At 35.6% G+C, this 27436-nt stretch overlaps 5 protein-coding genes across 6 annotated transcripts; 1 reads left to right on the forward strand and 4 right to left on the reverse strand.

The window, feature by feature from the left end:
- Nucleotides 1-854: 854 nt before the first annotated feature.
- Nucleotides 855-6754, reverse strand: AUG4 (HAUS augmin-like complex subunit). Its single transcript, XM_012215442.3, has 14 exons — nt 6447-6754; nt 6299-6346; nt 6016-6141; nt 5307-5660; nt 5107-5203; nt 4682-4727; nt 4454-4547; nt 4215-4286; nt 3992-4050; nt 3746-3814; nt 3598-3649; nt 3227-3304; nt 1943-3145; nt 855-1445 (listed from the first exon to the last, which is right to left on the reverse strand). Exons 1-13 carry the CDS (start codon nt 6579-6581, stop codon nt 3068-3070), a joined length of 1308 nt encoding a protein of 435 aa, XP_012070832.1. The 5' UTR covers nt 6582-6754; the 3' UTR covers nt 855-1445; nt 1943-3067.
- On the reverse strand, nt 1069-1407 carry LOC105632962 (Translation initiation factor SUI1 family protein). The gene has a single exon (NM_001308793.1). It carries the CDS (start codon nt 1405-1407, stop codon nt 1069-1071), a length of 339 nt encoding a protein of 112 aa, NP_001295722.1.
- A 165-nt stretch (nt 6755-6919) lies between the features above and the next one.
- LOC105632964 (RNI-like superfamily protein) lies at nt 6920-11304 on the forward strand. 2 transcript variants are annotated; one of them, XM_012215443.4, is made up of 6 exons: nt 6921-7227; nt 7395-7522; nt 8545-8714; nt 9396-9473; nt 10135-10279; nt 10638-11304. In XM_012215443.4, exons 1-6 carry the CDS (start codon nt 7116-7118, stop codon nt 11049-11051), a joined length of 1047 nt encoding a protein of 348 aa, XP_012070833.1. In that variant the 5' UTR covers nt 6921-7115; the 3' UTR covers nt 11052-11304. The 2 variants fall into 2 exon arrangements, with proteins under 2 accessions (XP_020534549.1, XP_012070833.1); XM_020678890.3 differs by lacking the exon at nt 9396-9473 and having other exon boundaries at nt 6920-7227.
- A 175-nt stretch (nt 11305-11479) lies between these two features.
- Nucleotides 11480-20634, reverse strand: LOC105632965 (aconitate hydratase, cytoplasmic). Its single transcript, XM_012215445.4, has 20 exons — nt 20196-20634; nt 18519-18623; nt 18185-18345; nt 17998-18090; nt 17591-17776; nt 17091-17252; nt 16341-16485; nt 16099-16241; nt 15948-16004; nt 15788-15867; nt 15615-15690; nt 15097-15282; nt 14521-14588; nt 14317-14435; nt 13781-13902; nt 13355-13453; nt 12789-13268; nt 12567-12665; nt 12239-12481; nt 11480-11811 (listed from the first exon to the last, which is right to left on the reverse strand). Exons 1-20 carry the CDS (start codon nt 20500-20502, stop codon nt 11734-11736), a joined length of 3009 nt encoding a protein of 1002 aa, XP_012070835.1. The 5' UTR covers nt 20503-20634; the 3' UTR covers nt 11480-11733.
- Nucleotides 20635-21957: 1323 nt separating this feature from the next.
- Nucleotides 21958-27138, reverse strand: LOC105632966 (NADH:ubiquinone oxidoreductase, 17.2kDa subunit). Its single transcript, XM_089724515.1, has 9 exons — nt 26879-27138; nt 26567-26623; nt 26261-26313; nt 25610-25661; nt 23888-23953; nt 23746-23805; nt 23397-23439; nt 22678-22725; nt 21958-22372 (listed from the first exon to the last, which is right to left on the reverse strand). Exons 1-9 carry the CDS (start codon nt 26988-26990, stop codon nt 22309-22311), a joined length of 555 nt encoding a protein of 184 aa, XP_089580641.1. The 5' UTR covers nt 26991-27138; the 3' UTR covers nt 21958-22308.
- Between the last annotated feature and the right edge of the window lie 298 nt (nt 27139-27436).

Consider the following 27436-nt stretch of genomic DNA (forward strand, 5'->3'; position numbering starts at 1 on the left):
TCAATTTCTTGCTCTTCTTCATCATCGTACTCATCATAATTGGTTCCATAAGGTCCTTGTTGCTGCCTTCATTGTTTTGATTGTCAAAATATGAAACTTCTTTCACCTTTTCACTCTCCTTAGTGCCATCAACATCTATCATTCCCCAATTTAAATAATTTGTTACATGTAACTCTCCATGAAGATCAGCTACTTCAGTCTTCATCCCTTCACCATTCAAATCAAGGGCTTATAGTGACAACTCTTCCAATCCACTTCGTGCCGCTCAATCTACGGTGAAAAGGGTTTACGTCCTTGACTTCATCAATCTCAAGATCCTCTTGAACCTTGAATTATTTGTGGTTGCCTTCCGAAATCTCCAGGGCTTTCACAGGTTCCTAACGCTGCAAGGCTTCTACACCGAGTCAAATCCTCAATCATACGCAATATCTCAGCCATCTCTATTCATTGGGACTGATTACCTCTACTTCGATCTCTCTCCCTACCAAACATGGTTTAGAACAGAACAGGAACAAAAATCCTGCAGCAATTTAGGATCTTTTTGGGCTCTGATACCACATATAGGGCTGTCAGTTTTCAACAAGTAGGCTAGAATAGGATAATTGTAGGTGAAACAGTAATCGGTAATCAGATTACTAACCTTTGAATCAAAATTATGAAGAAAATAAAGGTGATTTACAATACTAGTGCTGTCTATTTATAGTGATAAATCCTAACTACACTAATGCAACACTAATGCAAATCTAAGATAAAACAGTAAATTAAATAAAATCCTAGTTACGCTCGGAATCCAGTTAGGACTAGGGAGTAGGATTGCTCCTGCATCAAGGAGGGAAGGTAAGAAGCCAAGCTCATTTAAACAAATAACATCCATTACCATCATAACAGAAACTTCTGCAGTACAACTTCTCATCGAGAAAGAGAAAAAGGTTCAAAGGGTAAAAATAAAACACACTCAAACAAGCTTAAGAAGTAACAAACTGCTAATAGCACATAAGAGGTCCCTCGACCGTAAAACCACACAAGTAAAAATCAATGGTGATTAGCTAAAGCCACCAGCAAAGGCTTCTAAAAACCATGAATCTTGATCTGATCCTTCCTCACAAGCTGAGCATTGACAAGGAAACTCTGAACGTTCTTTCGCTGATCGCCTTGAAGCTGGATTACCTTGCCAAGTTCTTTGTCCTGTACAACATTCCCATTACAACAAAATTCCTTCTTGAGAGCCTTGACGATCTTTTCGTAGCTGAACTCTTTAGGCAGCCCTTGAACTGTAGTCAGGCTCTTCCTTCCATTCCTTTGTTGAATGCGAATATGCACATACTCTTTCGCCCCAGGCGCACCTGAATCCTTGGCCTCAGAGAATGGATCAAAAGCAGCAGGAACCTGAATTTCTAGATCAACCATGTACTTTGATTAACGAGAACTTGAAAACAAGAGAAGAACTGCACCAAAGAAAAACAAACATAATTAATTCCCAATATCATCAAAACATAAATGATTCAAGATTCAAAAGTTATTCATCAAATCTCTTACACAAATTTCCAATATCCACAAACTGATTATCACAAAACCTAACGCAAATTACTGCTATATCATAGCAAGTAAATCATATAAAGTAAATCCCTCCTCAAGAAACAATTTAAACCTTGAAAAGGAGCAATTAAATAATAATAATAATAAAAAAAAGACTTTCAGGCTCCGATTAGAGAGAAACCATCCGCTTTGCAACCAAAAATTGATTAAACAGCACGATTAACTCCTCAAGATCAAAGAAACTAACAAAGAATTTTATTAATACCATCGCTATTTATAACAAACCTAATTCCAATTACCGAAACCTAATTTTAAACTTGATTAGAACAAACACATGAATTTTGCATCAAAACCAAATCAAACAGTAATTAGACTCCGATAACGATTCAATGATCAGAACAATTACCTTAAGAGACGAAGAATCAAAGACGAAAGACGAGATCAGACAAGAACAGTTGCGTTTAGAATCACAGTTTGAGAAGAAAGAAGAGGGTGGAGGAGTATTTATATTAGGAAAGGTCGGGTCGGTATTTCTGGTTTCGCTCCTGCTTGGAAATCCAACGTGAGGTCGGAGTAGGAATTAGAGTCGGTTTTAAATTAAACGTGTAAGTTAGTGATTAAAGAATGAGAATATTGGACGGTAGGATTATGCTGACGTGAATGACTATTTTATTTTATCTTAAAACTTTAGGCGGTTCACGCGTACAATGGACGCACCCAGCCTGGATCCGGATAGGTGATGAAGTGGAACCCACATAAGTTGAAATTCGGGATAGAGAAGAATCCAGAAAAGAAAAATAGAAATCAAATTGAGTCCATCCATTTGGCATTTTTTTTCCAATTAAGACCTCAACAATATCCAATGGTGCTGATACATTTTTAATAATTGCCTGTTAGATTTATAAAATTCATAACGCAAATTAATTAAATATATGAAAAATTTTATGAAATTAGTAAAAAAAAATATGAAATTTATATCGTAGTTTGATAATCCATTATCTATCATTGAAAAACGAAATTAGAAATTTTATTTTATAATAACTTCATTAATTTGTTGATATAATGATAAAATAAAATAAAAAATCTGATATCTTTTTGGAGTGTGATTTTAGGATCCAATTCTCATACAGAGAACCTGACCCAAAATTGAGCCAGTCCACAACAAGTGCCCTACAGCCATCCGCGTCTGATTCTGGAAATAGGAAAGGCACAAGTCAAAGTAACCATACCATCGCAGTGGTCAATGGACATTCTTCCAAAATTCATAAACAGCCCCAACCAGCAATACAGAAGCAAATTAATAGGTACCAACCATGGACAAAGAAGCTAGAGGGGAAGAGAAATCAAAGAATCTCTTTTGAGAGTACAAACCTTCAAGATGATATCTTTTCATTGCCATTCACTATACATGATAAGCAACATGCTGGTAACAAGGTGAACTGAGAAAAAACTTATAAAAAATGAAAAAAGAGCTGGGGACAAATCATTGGATGATTAATACAACAAAATGAATTTTACCCAAGGATATTCATTATGTGCTTGAGTGATCTGGTAATCGTTTCAGGTCCATTTCAACTTGATGAATAGTCCATTGCATGTTTTCCAGTTTCTGTAAGAAAGTGTTGGTAAAGAGGCTTACACCTGATAAAGGAATTTAATGGACAAAGAAAGTATGCAAAATGATGTTCACCTTTACAATGTCATGGTACTGTCTTGCAATTGTATCAAAATGAGGATCCACACCTTGATATTCTCGAAGGCGTGTAGCCTAGCAAGAGAGTTGAAACACAGATTGATCATGAAAACCAGGAGCAGAAGTGAGAAACAAAACTAGGAAATATACAGTTTCAAGATAATGCAGATCCCAATTATATGTCAAATTCAAATCAAGATAACAATCATGTTGACCAACAAATATATGCAGAAAAGAGGAATTTGAAAATTAATTAAAATATTTTCTTAAGCCAATTATCTAAATTCACAGAAACCAACACGCAAGCAACGATGAAGAAAATCCTAGCTACTTTACTGTAAACACTGAACACAGGTGAGGAAACAAACCGCTTTATTGTATGCCATAGAAGCTTCTTCTGTAGCCTCCACAAGATACTTCCTGAAACAAAAAATAAAAAATAAGAAAAAGCCTTGTTACCAACTCAAACTCAGCATACAAACCAAACAACAGTTCAGAAGTTGAGCCATAGAGCACCTAATTTTATGGAGTGCTGGTATGGAATCCTTGGTATAAGTTTCAAGCAGGAGAACATGCTCTAGAACCCTGATAAAATAATCAGAGAAGTTAAAAAAGAAAATGCAATGGCTTCTCATTATGGAAATTGAAAATATGTGTTAAAAGATGTAACAAGAAATAAATGTTGATTTTTACCACTTAATAACATTATACATGTATTTCTATAAGATTGAAACAATCTTCACAGAGAGCAGTACAACAAACCTTAATTTTGCACTCATGGTCTCGCATCTTTTACACAACCATGTCTTTTGTAGTTCATCCTATAAAACATTTGGGCAACAGGCTTAAGTGTCCATCCATGTGGGAAGAGGAAAATACTTTGTTAAGCAAGCAAGTTAAACGGCACTAATCAGTGTGATCAGAATTTTAACTTTTAAAAAAGCAATAATAACTGGTGTTGATGTTTGCAAAGCAGAAGACTTACATATTTATGTTGATGCTGCAATTTCAAATCTCTAACAAGCTTAATAAGCACTGCCAGTATCTGCTCTAAGACCTTTTCCAGAAGAAATCATTATAGAAGTTATTGAAATAGATAGCATGCTAATTAATATTAGACCCAAGAAGTCCAAAGACAACATTTCAGGCCATTTTATAGTTCAGATGCTAAAAAAGAGGTAAAAAAAGTTAAGCAGAAACAAAAAAAAACCTCTTTACTCATACATTGTAGTATTCTGCAAATTTCCTGTCTGCAGAATAGAGATCCTCTCGCAGAGCAGCTTCTTCCCTTTCAATTTCTTCAATTATTAACTTAACCCTGATTAATCAACAGACAAGTAGAATTAAACATCTTGTGGAGGCATTCCTTTTTTTGACCTTCTTTTCATATGCATTCCAGGATGAAGAAAAGCATTTTTCAAGAGGATAACAACAACAATGGAAGGTCCAAACCTCTCTGGAAGCCGAGCAATTGAATTTTGGCTAGTAGATGAAGAGTCTGCAGCAGCATAATATAGGCAAATTAACCTCATTTACTATTATATGCACCAACCATTTTATATAAAATGCTTGCTCATCAAACTAGAGTTTCAGTCCACTTTGAAACTTATGCTTCAGTATTATGTAAGCCTCCCTCCATCTTCCAAATAAATGGGATCCCAATTTTATGCATCGTCTAAATTTATTAAATATTAATATATTTCACAGTTTGAGAAAAAAAAAACTTAAATTTCAAAGTTTGAAAATGCTTATTCTTTACAAAAATACATAAGAGTATCATAGATGCACAACTACCCAACTACAAAAAAAGCTCTATAAGAGAGAGAGAGTGAGAGGGGAAGTGGGAGATGGAGGAGTCCAGTAATACAGTGTCCTACCAATTTCATCAACAAAAGCATCGGCCAACTTGTTGCATTTATCCTTCAGACGAGCCTCAATCTCATGGCAAAGAGACATCTGGTATTCTGCCATGTCCTACAATGGCAGACAAAATATTAATTGATATTAATACCAGTGCTAGAAATATCTAAAGTGAACGTATATGCAGTTTGTGAGAGCCAGAGTAACAGAAACATACCAACATTAGTGGCATTTGTTGGAGCTGAGTTTGCCATAAATAGGTAGGTGCTATACCAAGAAAACAATTGGGTACACCACCGACTCCAGGTTCTGCTGAATCAGAAGCACCAAGAGAAACGGTATTATTTGTTGCTCCCGTGGTGCTGTTTGTGGAACTATTTGCATAGCTCATTGAATTAGAGCTCGGGCTGATTGTCACACTCGTACTCGTACTATCAAGGGAACTTCGTGACATTATACTCCATTTTTCAATTTCCTCCTCATGGATTTCACCATCTTTTGATATAAGAGGGAGCCTTAATTTCTGTGCTGCTTCAGCAACAACCAAACGATGCTCTAGAGTCTCATAGACCTAAATTTAAGAATTTAGAATAAGGTTCCTCCACCAAGTTCATGCAATAATAAATAAAATTAACGCCAAATACTGCTAAAAATTTGAAATATCATCCCATACTAGAGCCATATACAGTGCCTGAATAACCAATTGTTCAAAACTATAACAATAAGAAGCCTTTCTGATAGTACCTTCTCCATGGCAATTTAACTACGATAAGTGCTACTATTCTAGAAGAGTGCAACCAAACAAACTATATTGCATTCTAGACCAACAATAAAACAAAGTCAATGAATTGCTCTAATTTTTCTTTCTCTTCCATCTTTTCTTACAGTTATAAATTATTGTTCATAGTAATCTTAGAAAACAAAACCTGAGGAGAGTTCTTCAAGCTAAGTTGTGGGTATAACCCTTGAATATCCCGAATGCTGCCAAGATTAGCCACTGAAACAGCTTGCTGATACTCTTCCACCATAGCAATTGCTTCGCAGTAAATTGCCTACATTCGCATTCCACTACAAAAGCTTAGAATTTTGTTCCTCCAAAAAGAAACCATTACTTGTATAGAAAAACCACATAGCAAGAACGCCAATCAACTTATCAAAAACGTCAATTAACCTTCAAATTCAAACCCCAAGTAGCAAACAAATCATTACCATTGCTTCTAAGTAGCGAAGTCTCTCTCTCGACATCTCCTCTCTCGCCTACAACAGTACCAAATCAAAAGTCACTAAAGTTCTTCGCAACCAAACAGAGAATAGAGAAAACTATCAGATGCAAAGGAAATGAGGAGGTAGAAAGTACAATTTGAAGGTCACAGTAGGCAGATTTGGAAATGAGAGATCCATCGGGGGCTAAGCAGTGGCGTTCCAGCTGATCGGTCACCTGAATCACATCGGCCGGTAGGTTTTGGCCTCCTCCTTGCACTCCCTTCACCATTGATCCAAGACGATGTCGCTTTCTTTGGTTCGTTGCTGCTTATCTATGGAAGCTATCGTGCTTCGCCGGAGAAAGTGAAATTCGAAAACTAAAACATACTTTGATTTGCCGGCCTATTTGGAGATGGAGAGAAGCAAAACTCAAGTTACCAAGGTACCCCGTTTTGATACAAAACGGACAGATTGACGTCGTTTTGATCAAACTGAGCAAAGCGAAGCTGTGGAGCCCGCATTTTAAATTTTTTTATTCTAAATTCTAAATTTATAATTTGGATTTTAAACGAAACACGGGGTTGAACGACTCATGGATCGTTTTCAAGATCACCGGGTTATCGAACGACTATTCGTCAGCTTGACGGATAACAGTCGTTTAGTCTTCAAATATAAAGAAGAAATTTTAGGATTTTTTTTTTTTTCATGTCGGCTTCTTCTTCTTCTTCCTCTCCTCGTTGTTTTTCTTCTTATAGCCGTCTCCTCTCTGTATATCTCTCTCTACGTTTGATGTTATTTTTTTATTTCTGAATTTTGGGTATTGATGGAAGAAGGCAAAGCTGCAGAGAACATCGCTTCCTTATTGAAGAAAGTCGATTTGAATCCCAATTTTAACCGTAAATCTTCCTATTTTGGCCCTACGTTCCAATCCTCCAGTAATTATCTCTTCATATTTTTTTATGTTTTTTTCGTTTGCGATTGATTTGTATTTCAGCCAAATAGGGGATTTTAAGTTGACTGGATTCATGTTTTAAAAAAAAAAATTCGAAGCTATGATTTTTATGGATGATAGAGATTAGCTTGTTGAGTTTTTCGATGATAGGATTGATCCGGAAGAGGACAGAACCTCCAAGTTTAGTGAGTTTGTGCCTTGGAGTTGTTGGAAAGCATTTGGAGGATATAATTGCAGACTTGAGTGAGATTGTCATTTGCTTTCCGGCACAAATTAAGGTGTTAATTTTGCTTTGTTTATTACTTCCTGCTTATTGGTTTTTTTTAGTGCAACTGTTGTTTTTCGTATATTTGACATGGTGGAATGATGTGCTCGATGAATTTCCTTTTTCTTGTCCCTTTCTCACTAATTGTTTTTTTAGAAGTTTCTTTTTTGAATGATAATAATAATAATAATAATAATAATAATAATAATAATAATAATAAAATTGTTGGGTTTATGGCGCTATTGATTCATTAATGGTTTGCTGAAATGCTGGAAGACCTTGTGAGACAATATGCTGGCTGGTTTACTAGAGGGCTGGGACTTTCAGATGTTGGGGCTGAGAGCTTAAGAGAGGATTGTAATTGGATTGAATTAATATTTTTCTTTATCACAGGTTAAATGGAGAAGCTATTGGCTTTGATGAGAATGTATGCTCATGCTCATATATGCAAGGATGCTGTTTGTATAGTATGCAAGGATACTGTTTGTATAGTATGCAAGGATACTGCCATCTCTTTGTGATCCAGTGTGTCTGAGGAGTCTTGTAGTTATAAAAATTAATTGGTATCTGTCAGATTGTCGATTCCAATGACTCTGATTAGAAAAATCACTTCTTTTAATTTCTCTATCTCACATGTGCCCATTTTCCAAGGCCCTCTTTTTTTTTTTTTTTTTTCCTTATTCCTATCATTAACATGTATAAATGTGCTTCATGTTGAACTCATACTAACACTAGTGCAAATGATGATCTTAAGAACTAGCCTTGTGAAAGGTTTCACAGCCTCAGATATTTACATAAATTTTGAAATTTTATCCAGAGAATATTAAGGACCATTGAACTGCATAGTATTAGAAAGATGAGTATCTTGCCCCCTAAATATGTTCTGCTTTGTGAACTGTTTGTATTCTTGGGAATTTGTTTACGTTTAAGTGCATATAAATTGTTTGTTTATACAGCATTTTCATATAACTATTATTTATTTTAGCATTCTTCAAGCTTCAACTTATTTCCCTGACATACCGTGTTTCATGGCAGATGGCAATCGCAGCAATTTCCAGGAGAAGGAAATTACTAAATGATGATGTCATCATTTCGTTAGCTGATAGTTCCTGGGAAATTCTTGACCTTTCTGGCTCTGATGTCACTGATTCTGGTTTAATGAAAGTAGCCGAACTCTGCAAATTTCTTCGAGCTGTGGATATAAGGTTCGTAAATTTCTTAAGTTTACTGGTCACGATACTATGATAGTATGTAATGAGTGAACGACACTTCTTTGCCAATGGACAAGCTAGCTACATGTCTCTTCTAGTTCATATTTGCAATAGTACCCAATCTGTAGGAGGGAGTTAGAAGCTTCTGGAAAACAGTGGAAGGACTAATCCATACAATTATTTTCCTTGTGGATAAACTATGCAAATAACTTGGGGGTTCATGTCTCATATTATGTTGACATTGATAACCATGCGGCATGATGCAAGTTCCAGCATCAAGTAAGGGAGCATGTTATCTGCTGATATAATACAAGCATCATATACATTGTAACATGTTTAAAAAAGGATGACAATCAATGCATAGTGAATATGCCTAGTAAAATTCCATGCAATTATAGTCATATTCTTATTATAAATTGGTGGCTTCTACAATGATGCTTGGTTCTTAGATTTTTTTTTTTTTCCTTAACTATTTTTGTTTTGGTTCTCTCTAATGTTGTTGGACCTTCATATAATTAGATTAATTTATACATAAGTTTATTTGTTTGTTTGAGACAATTGATATTTACATCATTCTCTTGAGCAGTTGTTTGCTAATTGCAAGTGTATGCTGACAAGTCAATTTTTCATTTACTTTTTAGAAACAACAATTATTTTGACACCATTTCTGTGCAGCCGATGCAATAAAATTACTGCTGATGGTGTTTCTGAACTCATTCGGTACTGCAAGTCATTGCAGACATTGAGATGCGGGTACCCTTTTTTTTTTAGAACACATCAAGCATTTATATATTGAAAGATGAGATTCTCTATTAACATGCCTTAAAAGTTTTGCATATGGTCTGTTCTCTGGTGTTTTGTTATTCATGTTTTATCTTCATATGTCTCTTCAATAGCCTCTTTTGTTTGAAATTCTGAAAGTTTGCCATCATGCAGAATATCTTAACCATAAAAAGGAATTTCTTGTCCCTCCTAAAGCTGGAAATGGGAAGCCAACCAAGCGAGGAACTTATAGTTAGCCATTAAATGTTATTCTATGCAACTTTAAATTGCTAAATTCCATACAGAATGTATATTATGAAAGTCACCTCACCCAAAAGAGGGAGAAAAAAAGGTTGATATTCCTGTGAGATAGAGAAAGGGAAAGTGATCTGTAAGAATTTTTAGATTATATCATCAAATATTTTCTTCCTGAGTTCATTTTGCATGGGATACTGGAACCAGACTCTTTGATTTTTTGATGTTAACAAGAAATTGAAGCTCTCTCTCACTATACAAATCATAGGATATCCTGTGTAATCCAGCATTATTTCTTGCCTTCTACTTTAATCATCTGTACTTATAGCCACAGTTTATGAGATTTTGACTAGGGTACAAACTTAATAACAGGCTTGAATAAAAGTTAATGTTGCAGAGGGTGCCCAAGGAGTGACTACACTGCACGTAACTGCTTGAGCATATTGAAACCAAAGCTGAATGATATAGAGGGAGATTCATGGGAGGAACTAGATACTGCTGAAATTGGTCATGGTGCAGAATCCCTACGGTGGCTTGTGTGGGTATGGAGTCATTCTCTTTCCGAAACCTTTCTGATTGTGCCATAACTTCCGTCATCATAGTTGTGTACCGAAGTTTTGCTTATTTTCCCACTTGTAAAGAAAACATATTAAGAAGTGGAAGAAACAAGCAGTGGTTTGGCACTTTAGTCCTACCTGTCTAGCCAACACCATTCAAGCATTGCGTGTATAACTGTGGTTTAAACCCCAAACTGTATCATGATTTATTCTGCTTTTATTCAACACTTGTTTTTCCGAATGCCATGTAAATGGGCATATTTGGCATTCCTTGTGCAATGTATTTATGTTCACTCACCATCTCTTTCCTCTTTAAACTGACCCTTTTATTTATCTTTTTCAGCCCAAGATTGATAATAATTCAATGGAGATCTTGGCCACGGAGTGCCCACGAATAATAGTAAATCCAAAGCCATCACCCTTTGGATTTAGAGGGATCGAGCTTCCCATAGAAGCATTAGCAGATATTGCTCTCGATGATTCTGTTGTTAAGGATATTGATCCCAAAACTTGGGCAGTATGTGGATTTACACCAAGGCCAGTTGCTCCCTCTGCTTCGAGCCCCAGTGAATTATCCATGGCTGAAAAATTTAGACTTGCATTTGTGGAAAGAGACACACGCTTAGCACCAAAACGAGCTAAGAATGCTAGGCAACATCAACGCCGTGCAGAGAGGGAATGGATGATGACCAGTACAGAAGGCAAGGCATTAGCTTTGGCGTCTAAGGCAAGGAGATCCCTACACAATAAGAACTAGAATCTAGCATATCCAATCGTTTCCCCCCTGTGCTTGTATATTTTAAGCCATCTTTTGTGCTCTTGTTCATTGTATTTTACGATTTTGTAAAATTACGGTTTTGGTTGAGCAAGTGGCATATTGGAAAGCATTGAAAATATGATGAAAGGTGATGAGATTTATTTGTAGCATGCGAAAGTGTTGTAACAGAAGCTGTCAGAGGAGATTCTATCTTGTAATTTGTACTATAATATTAATCGCTGTTGAGGTATAACCATTCGTGTTGAAAGTTAAAAAGGAAGGTCTTAACTATTAGAGGGATGAGAGAACAACCTCTACCAAACGATGGCTGCAGATGGATCACATCAAGCGGCTGTAACAGAAATGCCACCAAAAAAGTAAAAATCAAGTCTGGCACCATAGAGCTTACACCTCGCACAGACGGAGAATAAAGCCATCAAATGCTCATATACCATGCTTATTATATATTAAACCGCTTAGAATTCATGATGTGCAAACAAGGGACGCTAAAATGATAATTTTTACATAAAAGAGCATCTCGTGCTGCCTATTTAAAGTGGAATAAACTTAAAGAAATCCTGAGATGTAATTACAAATGTGCTCTCGCGAAACAGATCGAGGGGCAACAGCTTTATCAGTGTATGGAGAAGCAAAGGAAGGATGTACAGTGGAAGTTGTTGTTTCAAGTTTCTTGCTCTTTGATCAAGTTCCTGATGACATATTGGAGAATACCACCGTGATCAAAGTATGCCAACTCAACCTGCACGATTGAATTTCAGCAAATCAGGAGTCTGAATCATGGCGCAATATATAGCAACATGTAACCAGACCGAACCATAATACTAGCTGATAGAATATATGTCCTATTGAGGACCTACTTGTAAGTTGCCTGAGGATCAATCCCTAATTTTGCACCTAACAGTTGGGTACATCCAACGTTACCATCTGCAGGAGATATTTTCTCCATGTATTTCGCCCACCCTGCCGACCCGAACGACCATGTCCTTGGCTATATAAGCCAATTTTCGCCATTCGTAAAAGCTAATGAACAATTAGCAATTGAAGTAGTCTTTCTTCAATCAATTCATTTCTGAAACTCTCGTTTTCTTTAGGTTTCATTATTTACTAATCGGTTGTTTTTGGCAATCATCACCATAGACATTAAAATGAATTTATCAGGAGAATACCTGTGTGTCAAAACGCGCTATGCAAGTAAAAGAATTGCCATTGTCAGTTGTGACGGTAACATCTTGTCCAGGTCTTATCTCACTGATTTTATCCGGAAGGTCAATTGTGTAGCGCTCATTACCAGTCAATCCTAACGTGTCTGCATCCTCACCAGGCTTGAAACATAGAGGAATAATCCCCATTCCAACTAGATTACTACGGTGAATCGTCTCGAAGCTTTTGGCAATCACCGCTTTCACTCCCTGATAGAGACCATAGAGTATGACTATTATTACCATGGAGCTAAAAATAAGTCATGCCCCGAATATTAAATATAAATTCACTCACCAGTAGCATGGGACCCTTGGCAGCCCAATCTCGAGAGCTGCCACTTCCATACTCTGCCCCGGCTAGGACAATAGTGTCCTGCCCAGCTTCCTTGTATCTCTGCAATTTAAACCACATTTATTATGCAATTACAAGGAGCAATGGTTTTCTGCATTTTGATTTTTGCCTGCATATTATCATCTCGTGTGAAAACAAGATCACATTTCAATAGCAAGGGCTCACCATTGCTGCATCAAACACATAAAGCTTCTCTCCTGTGGGAATGTGGATAGTCTTTGGGCCAACTTCTCCATTTAGGAGCTTATTGACAATGCGAATATTAGCAAATGTGCCTCTAGCCATTACTTCATCATTGCCCCGACGACTACCATAAGAATTGAAGTCCTTGTGTTGAACCCCACGCTCAAGGAGATATTTCGCAGCAGGGCTGTCTTTGTGGATAGAACCTGCTGGAGAGATATGATCAGTGGTTATGCTGTCACCCAAGCTAAGCAAACAGTAAGCATCCTTAACTCCACGAGGGCCTGGTGGTTCCATGGACATGTTCTTGAAATATGGTGGCTCATGTATATATGTAGATTTTGGATCCCAAGAGTAAAGAGTGGAAGCAGAAACAGAGAGCTCATTCCACATTGGGTTGCCCTTTGTTATAGCCTCATAGGTGCTTTTGAACATGCTTGGCAGCACGTTAGATTGTACTGCCTGTAACAGCACTGGAGTATTAGGTACAATCTACTAATTAAACAGTGTAGTTTTTAACAAATTCCGTTTGAGATTAACAAATTTACCTCCGCTATTTCTTCATTAGTGGGCCAAATATCTTTGAAGTACACATTCTTTCCATCCTTTCCTTTTCCAATTGGCTCCTTCTCAAAGTCAATGTCAACCTGAAATTGAAAAAGAATAAAGGAACTCCTCAGAAACCGTAGTTAACTCTTTCCTGGACCATTCTACAGAAAAAAAAGGCTTGAAAATTCCAAGTTGCCACCTTCGGTCTGTATAGATTTTCGTGATACCCTTTTAGTGAGTAGTAACTGAATCTAGAATCAAACTGAATTCCTATGATTTATCCCAGTCCTAAAGGTGACAACATGATTTAACATGCACAACAGTTGGGAAAGTGATAGAACAAGTGCTCAAAACATTGACCAATAGACGAGCACTTCATTGAAAAAAGAGAGACCAGATAATAATGATAAAGTTGAAGTGCATACGGTGCCAGCCAGTGCATAGACCACAACTAAGGGAGGTGACGCAAGGTAGTTAGCTCTTGTCAGTGGATGAACACGGCCTTCAAAGTTCCGATTCCCAGAAAGCACAGCTGCAGCAATAATGTCTGCAAAAGTAATCAAAAGGTACATCAGTAGAAGAGAGGAAAAGTACAAAAGAATGCTTAAGAGTAAATATAATTGACAAGCCATCAAGAGCTGAACTATAGACCAACAACATATATTGTAAGTGCCACTAATTGGATGAAATTAAAAGTGTGAGATCTTTCAATATTCAGAATCCAAAGGACGTGAATAAGGGCACATCTGAAAGAAGATGACTCGAAGTTTGTAAGAACAGAAAACCAACTATGATATTGAAATGCAAAGGCCACGATGAAAGTGAAGGGAATGAAGAAGTTTAGTGTACTGCAATAAATTTAAAAGTACGTCTAAAAGGCAGAAACATTATTAGAAAAGTAGAACAAGGACTTGATAATTCACTACAAGAACATTATAAACATAATAAATGATGGCCATACCATTATCTGAAATTGCAGATGCAACTTCCGAATCAAGTTCTCCAGAATTCCCAATACAAGTTGTGCAACCATAACCAACAATGTGAAAGCCCTGCTGATTCAAGTATTTCTGTAGGCCACTGCAAAAATGACAATCATAATCATGTACCATACTTTCATGGAAACAACTAAACAGTAAACATACAAGGTGAAGCTGTGATATACCTCTGCTCCAAATATTTTGTAACAACTCCAGATCCTGGAGCAAGACTCGTTTTAATCCATGGCTTAACCTGGTGAACCATTCAATCGTACGTTTGACTTAGAGCTAAAAAACAAAAAATCATGCTACAAAATTGCACTGAAAAAGAGTGAGACAAGCAGGTCAAAAATATTACTCCCTCCGTCCCAAAAAGATAGTTCACTTTCTATTTTCACACAGATTAAGAAAGTAGCAATTATTATGGCTAAATGACAATTTTATTCATATAACTTTCCTATTATGCTCATCTTAAATAACACAAGGGCAATTATTATATTTGAATAACAAGTAAGAATTGATGAGGGCTATTGAAAATAAGATAAAATTTAATAAGGGTATAATAGACAATTTAAGGATTAACTATAATGCAAAAAAAAGAAAGTGAACTATATTTTGGGACAAACCAATAAGGAAAGATAAACTATCTTTTTGGAACGGAGGGAGTACTTGCCAATTAGAAGCTTTTTAACAAGCAAGATATTTATCTTCAAAACCCTACAATATTGGACAGAAAATAATATCTGTAAGCTAAAGCTAACCTCCAAGCCAAGTTCACAAGCTTTTTTTGCAACAAGTCCAGCCCCAAGCATAACACTAGGGTTTGATGTGTTTGTACAACTTGTAATAGCTGCAATGACAATGCTGCCATGCTTAAGTTCAGCAGGTTGTCCATGGAATGAGAATTTTGCCACTTTATCTTGTTCTTCCTTGGGTACACCAAAGCCCTACAGGAAAACATGGAATGACTAAGTACAGCATAAAAATCAAGTCAGTCAAAAACATTACTTGGAAGAGGTGATCATAACCAATATAAAATCTAGATAACTGTACTCTGGTAACTCAATTAAATTGCCAATTAATGACATGCCACATCTAGGAATAGACCTATATGTGAATATGAATGAAAAATAGCAAGTTCATACATGAAAAATATCCACAGTGGTATTTTGGACTTATGTAATCAAAGAAAATAATTAAGCAAAGAATAGACAACATTTGAAGATACAAGTAACAAAAATGTCATCAAGCTGTAGTATTTGGGTGGCCCACATCTCACCTTGAATCCAACTCGGCTATCAAGACATGAATGCCAGTCGGTTTTCATTTCCTTCAAAGGAACTCGATCATGAGGTCTGTTATTAGCATAAATGAATGATTACTTTTCATGCCAAAAAATCAAAATGATACATCATAACTAGATATACAGAGATAATAAAGTGTACAGCATACCTCTTTGGTCCTGAAACACAGGGCTCAACATCTGCTAGGTCCAATTGCAGATAAGATGTGTAAGCTCTCTCTTCTTGCGGCTGTTTCCAAAAGACAGTTACATTGTTGTCTACCTTAAAACTGATTTCTTTGGAAATAAAATGCAGTGGGAATATATTACCTCATTGTAGTCAACGAACATTTTGTTTGCACGCAAATATGCTTCCACCATTGCCACCTAAAATGCATAAAATTTTAGTCACCACAATCAACAAATTTTAGCACCCGCCAAAGTAAACCAAAAAGAATAAACAAAAAGACAATAGTCTCACAGTCTCATCACTTCTTCCTGTTAATTTAAGATACTGCAAGGTAGCATGATCTACAGGGAAGAAACCCATGGTCGCTCCATATTCAGGGGACATATTTGCAATGGTCGCCCTATCAGCCAATGATAATTCACCCACACCATCACCTATATGCATATTCAATTCATTTGAGCCAACACAGAATAGACTTAAATTTCAAGTGATTCAAAATTTAAGTCACATTGTTTAATATTTATTAGGCTTACCATAAAACTCAACAAACTTCCCAACAACACCATGCTTCCTCAACATCTGAGTCACTGTCAGAACCAAGTCAGTGGCTGTGACACCATCACGCAATTTTCCAGACAATTTGAATCCAACAACACCTGGCAACACCATGCTCATAGGCTGAGCAATTTAGCAAAGCATTAGAAGCAGAGACAAACTCAAATGCTTCAAGGACACGCATGCTTACAGCAAATGCCCATGCATGTGCAACAAAAACAATGGTAGAAGTTGAATATTCTCTCCACTCCAACAGTACGAATCTCAGTACTTAAATTGGACTTTCAACACAACAAAAATGCTTCCAGAATAAAAGTGATCATTCTTAAATGAACATAAGTTGATTTCTTTGCATTAGAAAGAGAAAAGCTAAAGGATTAAAATTTTAATACCCGAGCAAAATTTTAAAGGAGAAAAAACAGAAGAATATACATGTACAAGTCCACACTGGATGAAAACTGCATACCACAACTTCCTCCATAATTATAATGTGAAGATGAGATACAATGCAGGGTTCAGGATCAGAAATTTCAGCATTAACTGCTGGCACAATTTTTTTTTTTTTTTTTTTTTTTTGGAGGACATGGAGATGAATAAAAGTGATGAAAAAAAATAGCATGTGATATCTTGAAAGACAGTTCTAATTTCAGATTCAAGCTAGAAAAGAAAGTATGCAGGTACTCACAGTCCAATGGAAAAAGAGACACATGTATGCAAGAAGACTTTACCTGACCAAGCATCGCTGCTTCTGCTTCAATCCCTCCAACACCCCACCCAGCAACTCCCAGCCCATCAATCATAGTAGTATGTGAATCGGTACCAACCACACTATCAGGGTAGAGGATGCCATCAGTGTTAAAGACAACCCGTCCAAGATACTCCAGGTTAACCTTACAAATTCATTGAGAGAGACATTAATGGAAGACCCATTAGTGGATAGCACAAAAGCAAAAGGCAGTATGACGAATTGAAGATCACAGAAAAAGAAAAGCATTTGAATTTAATTTGTATTTCAACGAGGATTAAAAGCATACAAGACCAACCTACAAAATATGGTGGCATATCCAAATCAAAGAATGAGTAAATATGGAAAAATATGCAAGCACACATGATAACCCTTGTTATGAAGCTGGAAATTTTCCATATGCCCTTTAGCCTTTTTAAAAAACTAGACAGAAACCTAGTAGAGAATAGTTACAAGTGAATACCCCACCATAAAGCTCCATACCTGGTGAACAATTCCAGAACCTGGAGGAACCACGAGCATGTTTTGGAAAGCAGATGCACCCCATTTGAGAAAAGCAAATCTCTCCTTGTTCCTCTGAAATTCATGTTCCATATTTGCTTGCACGGCATTTTCAGATCTTGCTACATCTACTTGAACTGAATGATCAACTACAAGGTCTACTGGAACCTGCATTGCAAATATCAAAACATTATGAAAATAAAAACATCAAACAAAATTTTAACTTAAAATTGCAAATAATATCAAATAAGCATTACGACAAGAGGCAACCATGAACGATTGTTATGAATTGGTACTAAAGAACTTTGTACTGTTAAAACTCAATAACATAAAAAAATATTTTTTCCCAACTAATTGCACATAATAACAAAAGGTGATAAATTACAAACCAATGGGTTGATCTTCTTAGGATCACTGCCAAGATCCTTTATTGCATCCCGCATACAAGCAAGGTCAACAACTGCTGGTACTCCAGTAAAATCCTAAAAAGGAAAATCAAGAAAAAAAGTTTTAAATGCAGAATCAACAACAATTATTCTTTTTTTTAATCTAACCCAACTAATCAATGCTATAAACCTGTAAGAGAACACGAGCAGGCTTGAAGGGAATTTCAACTTGCTTTGGTGATGTATTTTCCCAATCAATAATTTTATCCACATCTTCCTTCGTAACTTGGAAGTTATCACAATTGCGGATTGCAGATTCCAAAAGTATCCTTATGGAATATGGCAATCTATCTGCACATACAAAAATGTGATTCTTTTTCTATTTTCTCCTCTCCGATAAAAAAAAAAAAAAAAAAAAAAAAGAGCAATGGAAATAGGTAGTAATCAAAATGGATTAAAGGCTTTATCCCATATTGGAAAAAAATGTGATACTCAGAATGCTCAAACGAGGAGGATATACATACCGATTCGTGGATCATTCAAGGCAGGCAGGTTATAGAATTTTCCGAACTCTCCACCCCCAGGTTTGGGAAGGTTAGTCAATATTCCCTTGAAAGGGTGCTCAGAAGCTGAATGGATTTAATGATTTATCAAAAAAGGTGCATCTAAGAATGAGTCTCACACATGATAAACATCATATTTCCATTTACAGACAAAACCATAGCAATGTGTAAAATGACTACAACTCCACAATGGATATTACATTATAAAATCCAAATAATTTTAAATCATCACATAAATATTGGAAAAAAATAAAAAATGTCTAACCAGTTTGTGTATAAGATTACTCCAACAAGAGACGAGAACTGAGAAATAGTCACACGCTTCATTATTCCATTTCTCTGCTCAATTATCCATAACCATCAACTAGTATTAACAAACATCCATTGCATGTTGGCATTAACTTTTGAATCCTGCAAGCTATCACAATCTTTTGATTTGCGATTTCAATCGAACAATACTACAATTCGATTCGATTCGATTCTCATGTCGAATGATTTGAATCTTATGGGTGAATCGAAATTGAGCATTAATCTTTGTGATTCGAATCGATCATAAGCCCAGCGATTCTCGTACTCAACAAATCCAGCGAAAAATCAACGTTGAAGAATAAGAGCAAGAGGATGTAGTTATATTAGAAGATGAAGATGATGAAGGGCTTGAATTTGGAAGGGATAATGAATGAATATGGATTTAGACAAGGAAATTTAATCACTTTTTAATGTTGCTTTGTTTTTGTTTTAAAATTTGAACTTAATGGTTTGATATTTTGAACTAAACTACAGAAGTCATCAAGTTATCTTCCATTTTTTGTTTAGTACATTATTTAGAATTAGAATTTATATAAATACATTATTTGCATTAAATTTTTAGTATATTTTGATACAATTGATGGGAAATATATCGATAAATGTATATGTATTAGTTTTAATTAATTTTTGAAAAGTCATACTGAAACGGAATTAGATTCGATTCTCAATTCATGATTCTCAATTCATTTGACAACTATGCCCGCAACTACAACTAAATGTAACAGCATGAGTATATTTTTTTCAATTCTTAGTTATCCAGCAAGCAGAGGATATAAACACAACTCCATTGCCATAAAGCCTATTAAATCACAAACCAAAATTAACCAAAAATAGTAGACAAGCATTGCGATTCAATCTTATCCCCCAACATTTTCTAATTGAAAAAAAGAAAAAAAGGCATGTCAACACAGTTTAATCACCCATCAAAACGACTAGCAATAAATACTTGATCAGAACCCCGTGATGTTTATATTAGCAATAATCAACTATCATCAACATCACCATTATAAAGAAATTCAGTTATGACTATATATATATAAAGGCACATCAACTATACAATTGGCAGAATTCGGTTCCTTTTGCACCATGTTCTTCTAAACAGAAGAGTAAACGACTTCACGGTGTAATCACAAGTCACAACCAAGACAACAATTAAATTCAACTTTCTTTTTTTTTTTTTTTTTTTTTTTTTGCCATTTTTATCTTATTAACCAAAAAGTAACTAAAAGAAAATAAAAACTAAAAACAAAAGGTTGCAGCAAATAGAACACAACAGCGCAAAGCAACAATAAAAACAACGAAGAGACCGAAAATTTTAAAGGAATATACTCATTGTAGAAAGCCTTCGTTCAACGACAGGAGAGGAAACTCGGGCCTGAGCACGTAGACTGATCGGAGAGTGCCAATCAACTCCATGGCTCCATAGTGGAGCAGAGCACCGCAAAGACCGCGAAAAGCTCAAATAACGATATTTCTGATAGCGAAACGACACCGTCGGGAGACAAGAAGTAAACGACGTCGCAGCCGAGACTCTAGAGAGCGAAGGTGATGAAAATGAGGCGAGAGAAGAGGAGATTCTATAAGCGAAGCCAGACCTGGAGAGAAGTGAAGAAGGAGGAGAAGTTGATATGTACATGGTGACTTCACTGTTTAAGAAGAAAATACAAAAATAAAAACCTAACTGAAAACACTGAAACTGTGATTTTCAGAAGCTGCTAGAAAAAGAAAGAACGGTGGTTGCCTCCTGTATGAGAAATGGGAGCTTTTCTCGTGTCGTTGTTGTTTTCACGTAGAGTTCATATATGGTGAAAGGGAAGAGTTAGTTTAATGGTGACCGTTAGATTGTAGGAATCGACAGCGTGGGGTTTAAGATTTGGATTTGACTATTGACCTTTAATTTCTAAGGCGTGGGGCATCCACACTCTTTTTGGCGCGTGTTCAATACAAGTCCAGCAAAGTTTTCCGTTGTTTGCAAAGAAACTGTACCGTACATTGTACATTTCCATGAGTAGCGTATGTCATAACTAGAGTGAAAAAAATAATTCAAAAATAATTTATCAATGAAGAATAAATTTTTTTAATTTATTATTTAAAATTTTAATATTTATATTAAATACAATTTTTTTAAAATCATCTATCACAAATTATATTGTCAATAATCTTTTTTGCATGTATGATTATTGATGGATAAGAAATAACTACTGATTATTGATGACCCCTTAGTCAATAATATTTTTGTCACATTTTTAATTTTAATAAACATGAAATGATTATTGTTTATTAATCAATTTAAATTTATTCTTAAATGAAATTCTAAGAACCACTCATAAAATTTTCACTTAAACTGTATATCATAAAAAACCTTCATTTCATTAATTAAATTAAAATTGCATCAATGCTTTATGATTCCAATTCCATTTCGATATCAATTTTTAAAAACCAAACAAAAAAAAAAATACCAGTCGACCGAATATCAATAGCTGTAAGCACTTCGAGTACATGATTATTCCCTCAGGAAAATGGAGGAGCGTGGTCAACACTTGGGCAACAGTAGACGTGGACTAGATAAGCACTATCCGGAAACGATGAGAAAGAACATGCTGGAAAATGACGGTGGCACCTTCTCTAAAGTGCCAAGTGGAAGCTTCCTTCTTATGCTTTCTAGTAATTTCATTCATGTGACTAGTGCAAGTCCTACTCTCACAAGTGGAGCGTGGGAACCCTCAAAACCTCCACGCAACCAAGTGTCAATGTTGAAATCACCAACAGTAGTTCATCACATTTTTCGTTACATTACATATTTGTTTACATTGCATTACATCCAACCAAACATAACAAGAATTGACTTAGCAACTGCTCATCACTAACATACAGCCACTATTTTACCCTGTAAGAGCTTGTAACGATCCAAAAATCGTCTCTGTGCCAACATTGGCAAGAGATTCATGAGCAAAAAATTCAGCGGATAACCCGAGCATTTTGTCAATTTCATATTCGAAGTAGCAAAACAACAATATAAAGTAGAGCAGCATTTGATGGCATTTGACACCATGTTTAGGCTCCATATGGTAGGAAAAAAAGATAGTTATAATGAAAGAAGATAAAGAATGATGAATCACATTTCAAAAATTGTGACAGTTGCTCTACTGTTAGAACTTATACAAAATGATATGCAGAAAACTCCAAGTTACTCTTATGATTATACATCATGACAGAAATTTCAAATAATATTTCTGTGCTTGCATGAAATTAGGGCCTTCTCCTAGAAAATCCCAGTATGATCAAAAAAGTAAAAAGTCAGATAGACAATGCCTAAATTGTATATATTCCAACAGAAAATGATGCATCTCACCAGTGAAGCTTGTAAAATCTAGTTATAAAAAAAATAAAGAGCGCCAAACGACTGACTGTTTTATGAGTGGCAATAAGAGATTAACCAGTATCATATTGGCGGTTGCCATGTTCCAGGCTTGAAGGTTGCACCAGAGCCTGTTGCTTCTGAAGACCTGAAAATTTGGTTTAACCAATTCATAAGCAAAAGCATTGCTCGAGTGGGCATTTGCTTGTATGTAATTGTTGTAATCAGTGAAAAGCAACTGAAGTTACATGGAAATTCTAGCACTGGCCACTGGGCATTCACTAGATTCCAAATAAATACAGCAAATGCACCACCCAGGTAATTCCCATTTCCCTGATACTGGCTGCTTCCCAAACTTGACAAAAGTAACACCAAAATCTCTATGACGCAATAGACAACTCTGATCTATAACTATATTATGTGACATGCAAGTAGAAATACATGCATACTTACATTGGTAGAGGTTCTCCATTTGCAATCTCTGCTTCTGCTTCTCTTGTTCTGTCAAATATAATAGGAGTCAAATATCCACAAAAAAGAAAGAGCTTGTACGACAATTATGTATTTACTGGGGGAGGGGAGAGATCAATTTGCATGAAGATATTGTGAGATCCAACACTTTAGAAACTTAAAACATTACAGGACTAAATTAGAAACTTGAACAACCATTTATTGAAAGCACAGAATTCTCTTGACACGGGGAAAATAATTCAGGTCAAGTTGTAAGGAAAGGTCTCCCTCAAAACAACAAGGAATACAAGAGATTAAACCACTACTTGGTCCAGTTTTCTTGGAGACAGAATGAGAAGCATTGCTTATGAACACACAGGCAGACACGCACAGAATAAGCTGTCTTGTTGAAAACCCAAACATAAACACTTCAAGCAAGTAAAGATGCAGCAATGAGCAGACATGCATTTGTGTGCACACACATAGAGCGATGGAATAGACTCAAGTGGGACATATAAATATTCCAACTCCACAGCATGGACTTGAAAAACAGCGGTACAGGTTTAAGGACAATTTCCATTAGGAAAATGATGGACTTATATTTCAACTGATAAAACAATGCCTAAACTTTGTCACAAGCAAGTAATCACATTGCAACTGTCTCAAATGTCAAAACCCCAACTAAGTAATAATTGAACAATTGGACATTTAGGACAACCCACCTCTGTTTATCCATTGCATCTGATTCTTCACCAAGCTTCTCACCTTGAGAACAATACAGTTACGCAAAAATTGTCAGCATAAATATAATATTTGACAAGCATTCACCGCACAGGAATTCTTCCAGTGAGAAAATATGCATGTAAAATGTGCATCATATTAAAAATTACAGCAAGCTACTTTTCTAAAGTTCTTCATTGGATACATGTTGGCATGTTCAGGAGTCTATGCCATGTTGTTACCATATCCACTATCCAAATTTAATTTACTTTTGTAACTAGATTTGGTACGATGACAAATTTTGGTAACCATGAAACATCATTCTTATATTATAGCCAAAGAATGTCATACCTTCTGAAGCAATCGGAAATTGCCGCATGAAACTTTTCAAGTCTGGACCTCCAACTTTACCTATAAAAATGGATTACGCGTATCATATAACATATATGCTTAAAAGTTAAGTTAACAAGTAGATCTTTAGTTAGCAGCTGACCAGTGCGAACAACTTTGCGAGAACTGCCTTCTTTAGCTTTCCTTTCCTCTTCTTCTTTCTTGAGAACTTCAGAAATTAAAAAAGGAACCTTTTGTCAAGTTAAAATCCTTGTATAAAGTCAAAGAAGTTGTGATGAACAGTGCAGAAAGCAAGAGTCATCTCAGCAAGTATATATCAGTACCTCTAAATAAGACTGTGAGGAAGAGCATGTGTGTACTAAAGTTTTTAAAATCAAAGGTTAATAACAGAGTTCAAAGTAGTTTCACACAATGTTGTTAGAATCGTATGATTCACGATTCGAATCATACGATTCGTATCGAAACTAATGGAAAACGATACGAATCTTAGCGTAGAATCGGAAAGAAGCCTGAATCAGTGATAAATCGGTCAAATCGGCAGCTAATCGTACGAATCGCAATGAAATGGTCAATTCACACGATTCAGAAATCAATTGGAAAAAAGCAAAATAAAAGAGAAAACTGCTCCATGCATTGTCTAATCTATGTTTGTTTGCTGAGAAACAAGTAGAATATAGAAGAGAGAACCTATACGAAGAGAGGAGGAGAAAGAGAAAGAAAACAGAGCCATAAAAATAATTAAACAGAGAGAATTTGAACATATATTACTAAAGGAGAAATGACTAATTTTTCCATATATGCATAGTAGACTATTTGTAGTGCACTTTAATCATTGTCACGTCCCAAGGAAACAAAATATTTACAATTAAAGTCCAAACTAATTCACACAATTACTATTATATTCTCTGCAATTACAATCAGGTATTGACATATTATATGTCATTCAATTCAATTTTATTTTATGATTTGCATTTGGATTTTTAATATTTTTTGAATAAAATTAATAATTTTTAATTGAACAATCGAATCTTACGATACGATTACATTCTCAATTCTCGATTCAAAAAATACGATTTCGATTCTAGATTCAACAACTGTGGTTTCACTAGGCTATGCATTCAACCTTGGCAAAACCTAAGAAGTTGATACTAAGGCTATTAGCAAATGTTATTCCAAATATGCTCATAAAATGAGGTATTCTTAGAGAAAACTACAGGGAAAATCCACATTTCCTGTTTTAAGACAATGTGATGACTTGTGGAAATAATCAAGCCCAAATGGACTTTCAACAAGTTATTACCAGATAAAGACAAGCAGGGTAGAAGCTTTGCAAAAGTTAAACATTTGAAAGAATTACGCAATATGAAAAACAGAACTAACTGGAAATTATCACAAAGAAAAAAGCTGTTAACACTTGCAGAGAGGTCTCCAAATTGAAATCATCCCATGAGCATATATGACTGCCGGAACCCCAAGAAGAGAAGACGAAGTTACGATATGTTTTGTTTAATAGCATCATCTCAGTGCATATGAAGGATGAATTTGGTGTTTTGCCCCAAGACACAATATACTTCCCAGACATTCGAATTCAATAATTTCCATATGGTAAAGCATTTCTAAGTTGTTCTCCACCAAGAATGCACTATTTCCAGCATTTTCATAGTATAAGTGCATGGAACTTTAACCGCATATTTAAGATTCTAAACAATACTTTTATGAATTTCAGATACTATGAACTCATTAATGAATAAAGGTTCTAATTGGGCAACAAGAATTAGAGCTGATATCAGTAAGATATGATTAACCAGAAAAGAGTAGAGTTGATAAAACAAAAATGTTAGGTGATTGTACAGATATCACATACGAGCAACATTTTGCCTTATAAGTTCACGCCTTGCTTCAAGTTCAATCATTTCCTGAAAAGAAAATAAAAATTTAATAAAACAACAGAATAAATAATTCCCGCAAGATGGAATGCCAAAAGCTAGTAATAAACAATTACTTCACCCAAATATCCTTTTAAAACAAAATTGTCTATCCGGAGAATACTGAACAAGGCATGAAATCAACAAGAATTTCAGAATTCAATGGGATCCTCAGGAAATTATTTAGCATTACTAACTTGTCTAGATAAGCCAGAGAAAGAAGAGATCAAGTCAAAGGAATCCATTGGTAACTCTACATTTGTTCAATAGAAAGTTATTTAAAAGCGCAAAGAGAAAGCGGTAGCTCATTGCAAAGCACTCATTGACTATCTCACTATCAAAATCAGTCAAATCAAATTCACTAGTTAAAGAGCATCTGAATGTGAAAAACTCCTTTAGTCACACGTTGTTATGATGATATAACGTTTTGTAATCTTTTAAGAGGTGAGAAATGCACCCATCTAAGAATTATATTTAAAGATACTTCAAAATTCAAATTTCAGCTCCTACGATAAAAACCATAAACCAACAGCAAACAAGGACATGCATTAGCAAGGAAGGACTTCTTCTTCTTTTTTTTTTTCTCTTACCTCAGGAGTAGGAGCCCTTTTACGCTGCCCATTCAACCAGCATATCCATTCAACTATAACATCAAATTATAGGCAATACATTCAGTTAAGGAACAAAAAACAAACATCTACAATCCGACTCAACATATCTATAAAATTGCACTTCATTTCTTTTGCAATTATGCATGATTCAACAAGTAGTTACACAAAATTAATAAAAAGCAACAGCTGTGGCGTAAAGATACATTAATGAGTTTCAACAATAGCAAATATGCGCTGCAAAGAAAACTGGAAAAGCAACAGCCAGCATTCTTTCATACAGCTTACCTGGAATTGAGGTCGGATCGTCTTCTCCTTTGAATACTACCCATCTTTTCTCTTTCACTGAAAAATTAGAAAATATATCAAAAAAGAGATAATATAAATCAAAAGATTGGAATTGTAGCTCAACTGAGTAATAAAAATAAATGACATTAAGCTCACATTAAAACAAATTTAGCACTCAAGAATACCAATTGGTTGCCAGTCCCATCCCAAATCAACGAGCAAACGGTATAATTGTTAAAAGGAAACCACAGGGAAAATTAATGTATAAACAGCCAAGTACAGCAACTATAAAATGCAAGAAGACCCACTTACTGATACCATCGATCTCTTCTTTTCTAGTGAAGTAACGGTTCCCTGCTTTGTCCACACCGACCAAAGTCCGGCTACTGAAGAACCCAGAAATTCTTGAAAACAGCTTTGACATCTCCTCCTTTTATAAACTCCTTCTCGAGAAAATCAATTAGACCCCATAATGAAGATGAACAAGTAATGGCCACAGAAGAAATCCAGTGAATGCTTTGATGGTGTAGTGATCAGTACATTCGACAGGGTTGATTTGTATTGTAGACAACGGTTTTTGTTCTTTTGGATTATTCGGTTTGTTCGACCCCAAAACAAACGAACCGATAATCCGGGTCTACTTGCTCCATGAGTGAATAAATTTCACTTTTTTAATAGGAAAAATCTAACCACAACGACAAGTCATTTTTATCCAAGAGAGGTACGATTAAGTAAACAGGCGACGTTAGACATGATTGATCGATTCTGTTGTTTTATCCATTCAGGTCCTTGTGGCTTATGATGTAGCCACGACCAGTCGTTCTAAGCAATAACTTTTCTCGGATTCATCGGACGACGTGAACAACTGCC

Source organism: Jatropha curcas, chromosome 7 (assembly GCF_041381405.1).
Source record: "Jatropha curcas cultivar XTBG-Jc1 chromosome 7, XTBG_Jcur_1.0, whole genome shotgun sequence".
Classification (NCBI taxonomy): domain Eukaryota; kingdom Viridiplantae; phylum Streptophyta; class Magnoliopsida; order Malpighiales; family Euphorbiaceae; genus Jatropha; species Jatropha curcas.

Bases quoted from the DNA above. Each gene is read 5' to 3' on its own strand.
- LOC105632964 (XM_012215443.4), top strand. From the start codon at position 7,116: ATGGAAGAAGGCAAAGCTGCAGAGAACATCGCTTCCTTATTGAAGAAA. The intron at 7,228-7,394 runs GTAATTATCTCT...TTTCGATGATAG, and splicing joins CCCTACGTTCCAATCCTCCA to GATTGATCCGGAAGAGGACA. The intron at 9,474-10,134 runs GTACCCTTTTTT...TTAATGTTGCAG, and splicing joins TTGCAGACATTGAGATGCGG to AGGGTGCCCAAGGAGTGACT.
- LOC105632962 (NM_001308793.1), bottom strand. From the start codon at position 1,407: ATGGTTGATCTAGAAATTCAGGTTCCTGCTGCTTTTGATCCATTCTCT.
- LOC105632965 (XM_012215445.4), bottom strand. From the start codon at position 20,502: ATGTACATATCAACTTCTCCTCCTTCTTCACTTCTCTCCAGGTCTGGC. The intron at 15,868-15,947 runs GTAATATATTCC...TTTTGGAAACAG, and splicing joins TGTTCGTTGACTACAATGAG to CCGCAAGAAGAGAGAGCTTA. The intron at 13,269-13,354 runs GTAAATTTGTTA...GTGCTGTTACAG, and splicing joins CTAATGAAGAAATAGCGGAG to GCAGTACAATCTAACGTGCT.
- AUG4 (XM_012215442.3), bottom strand. From the start codon at position 6,581: ATGGTGAAGGGAGTGCAAGGAGGAGGCCAAAACCTACCGGCCGATGTG. The intron at 5,204-5,306 runs GTATGTTTCTGT...CTGCCATTGTAG, and splicing joins AACAAATGCCACTAATGTTG to GACATGGCAGAATACCAGAT. The intron at 4,548-4,681 runs GTTTGGACCTTC...TTGATTAATCAG, and splicing joins ATTGCTCGGCTTCCAGAGAG to GGTTAAGTTAATAATTGAAG.
- LOC105632966 (XM_089724515.1), bottom strand. From the start codon at position 26,990: ATGTCAAAGCTGTTTTCAAGAATTTCTGGGTTCTTCAGTAGCCGGACT. The intron at 26,314-26,566 runs GTAAGCTGTATG...TTGATGTTATAG, and splicing joins CGATCCGACCTCAATTCCAG to TTGAATGGATATGCTGGTTG. The intron at 22,373-22,677 runs GTAAGTATGCAT...CCAAATTTTCAG, and splicing joins AATGGAGAACCTCTACCAAT to GTCTTCAGAAGCAACAGGCT.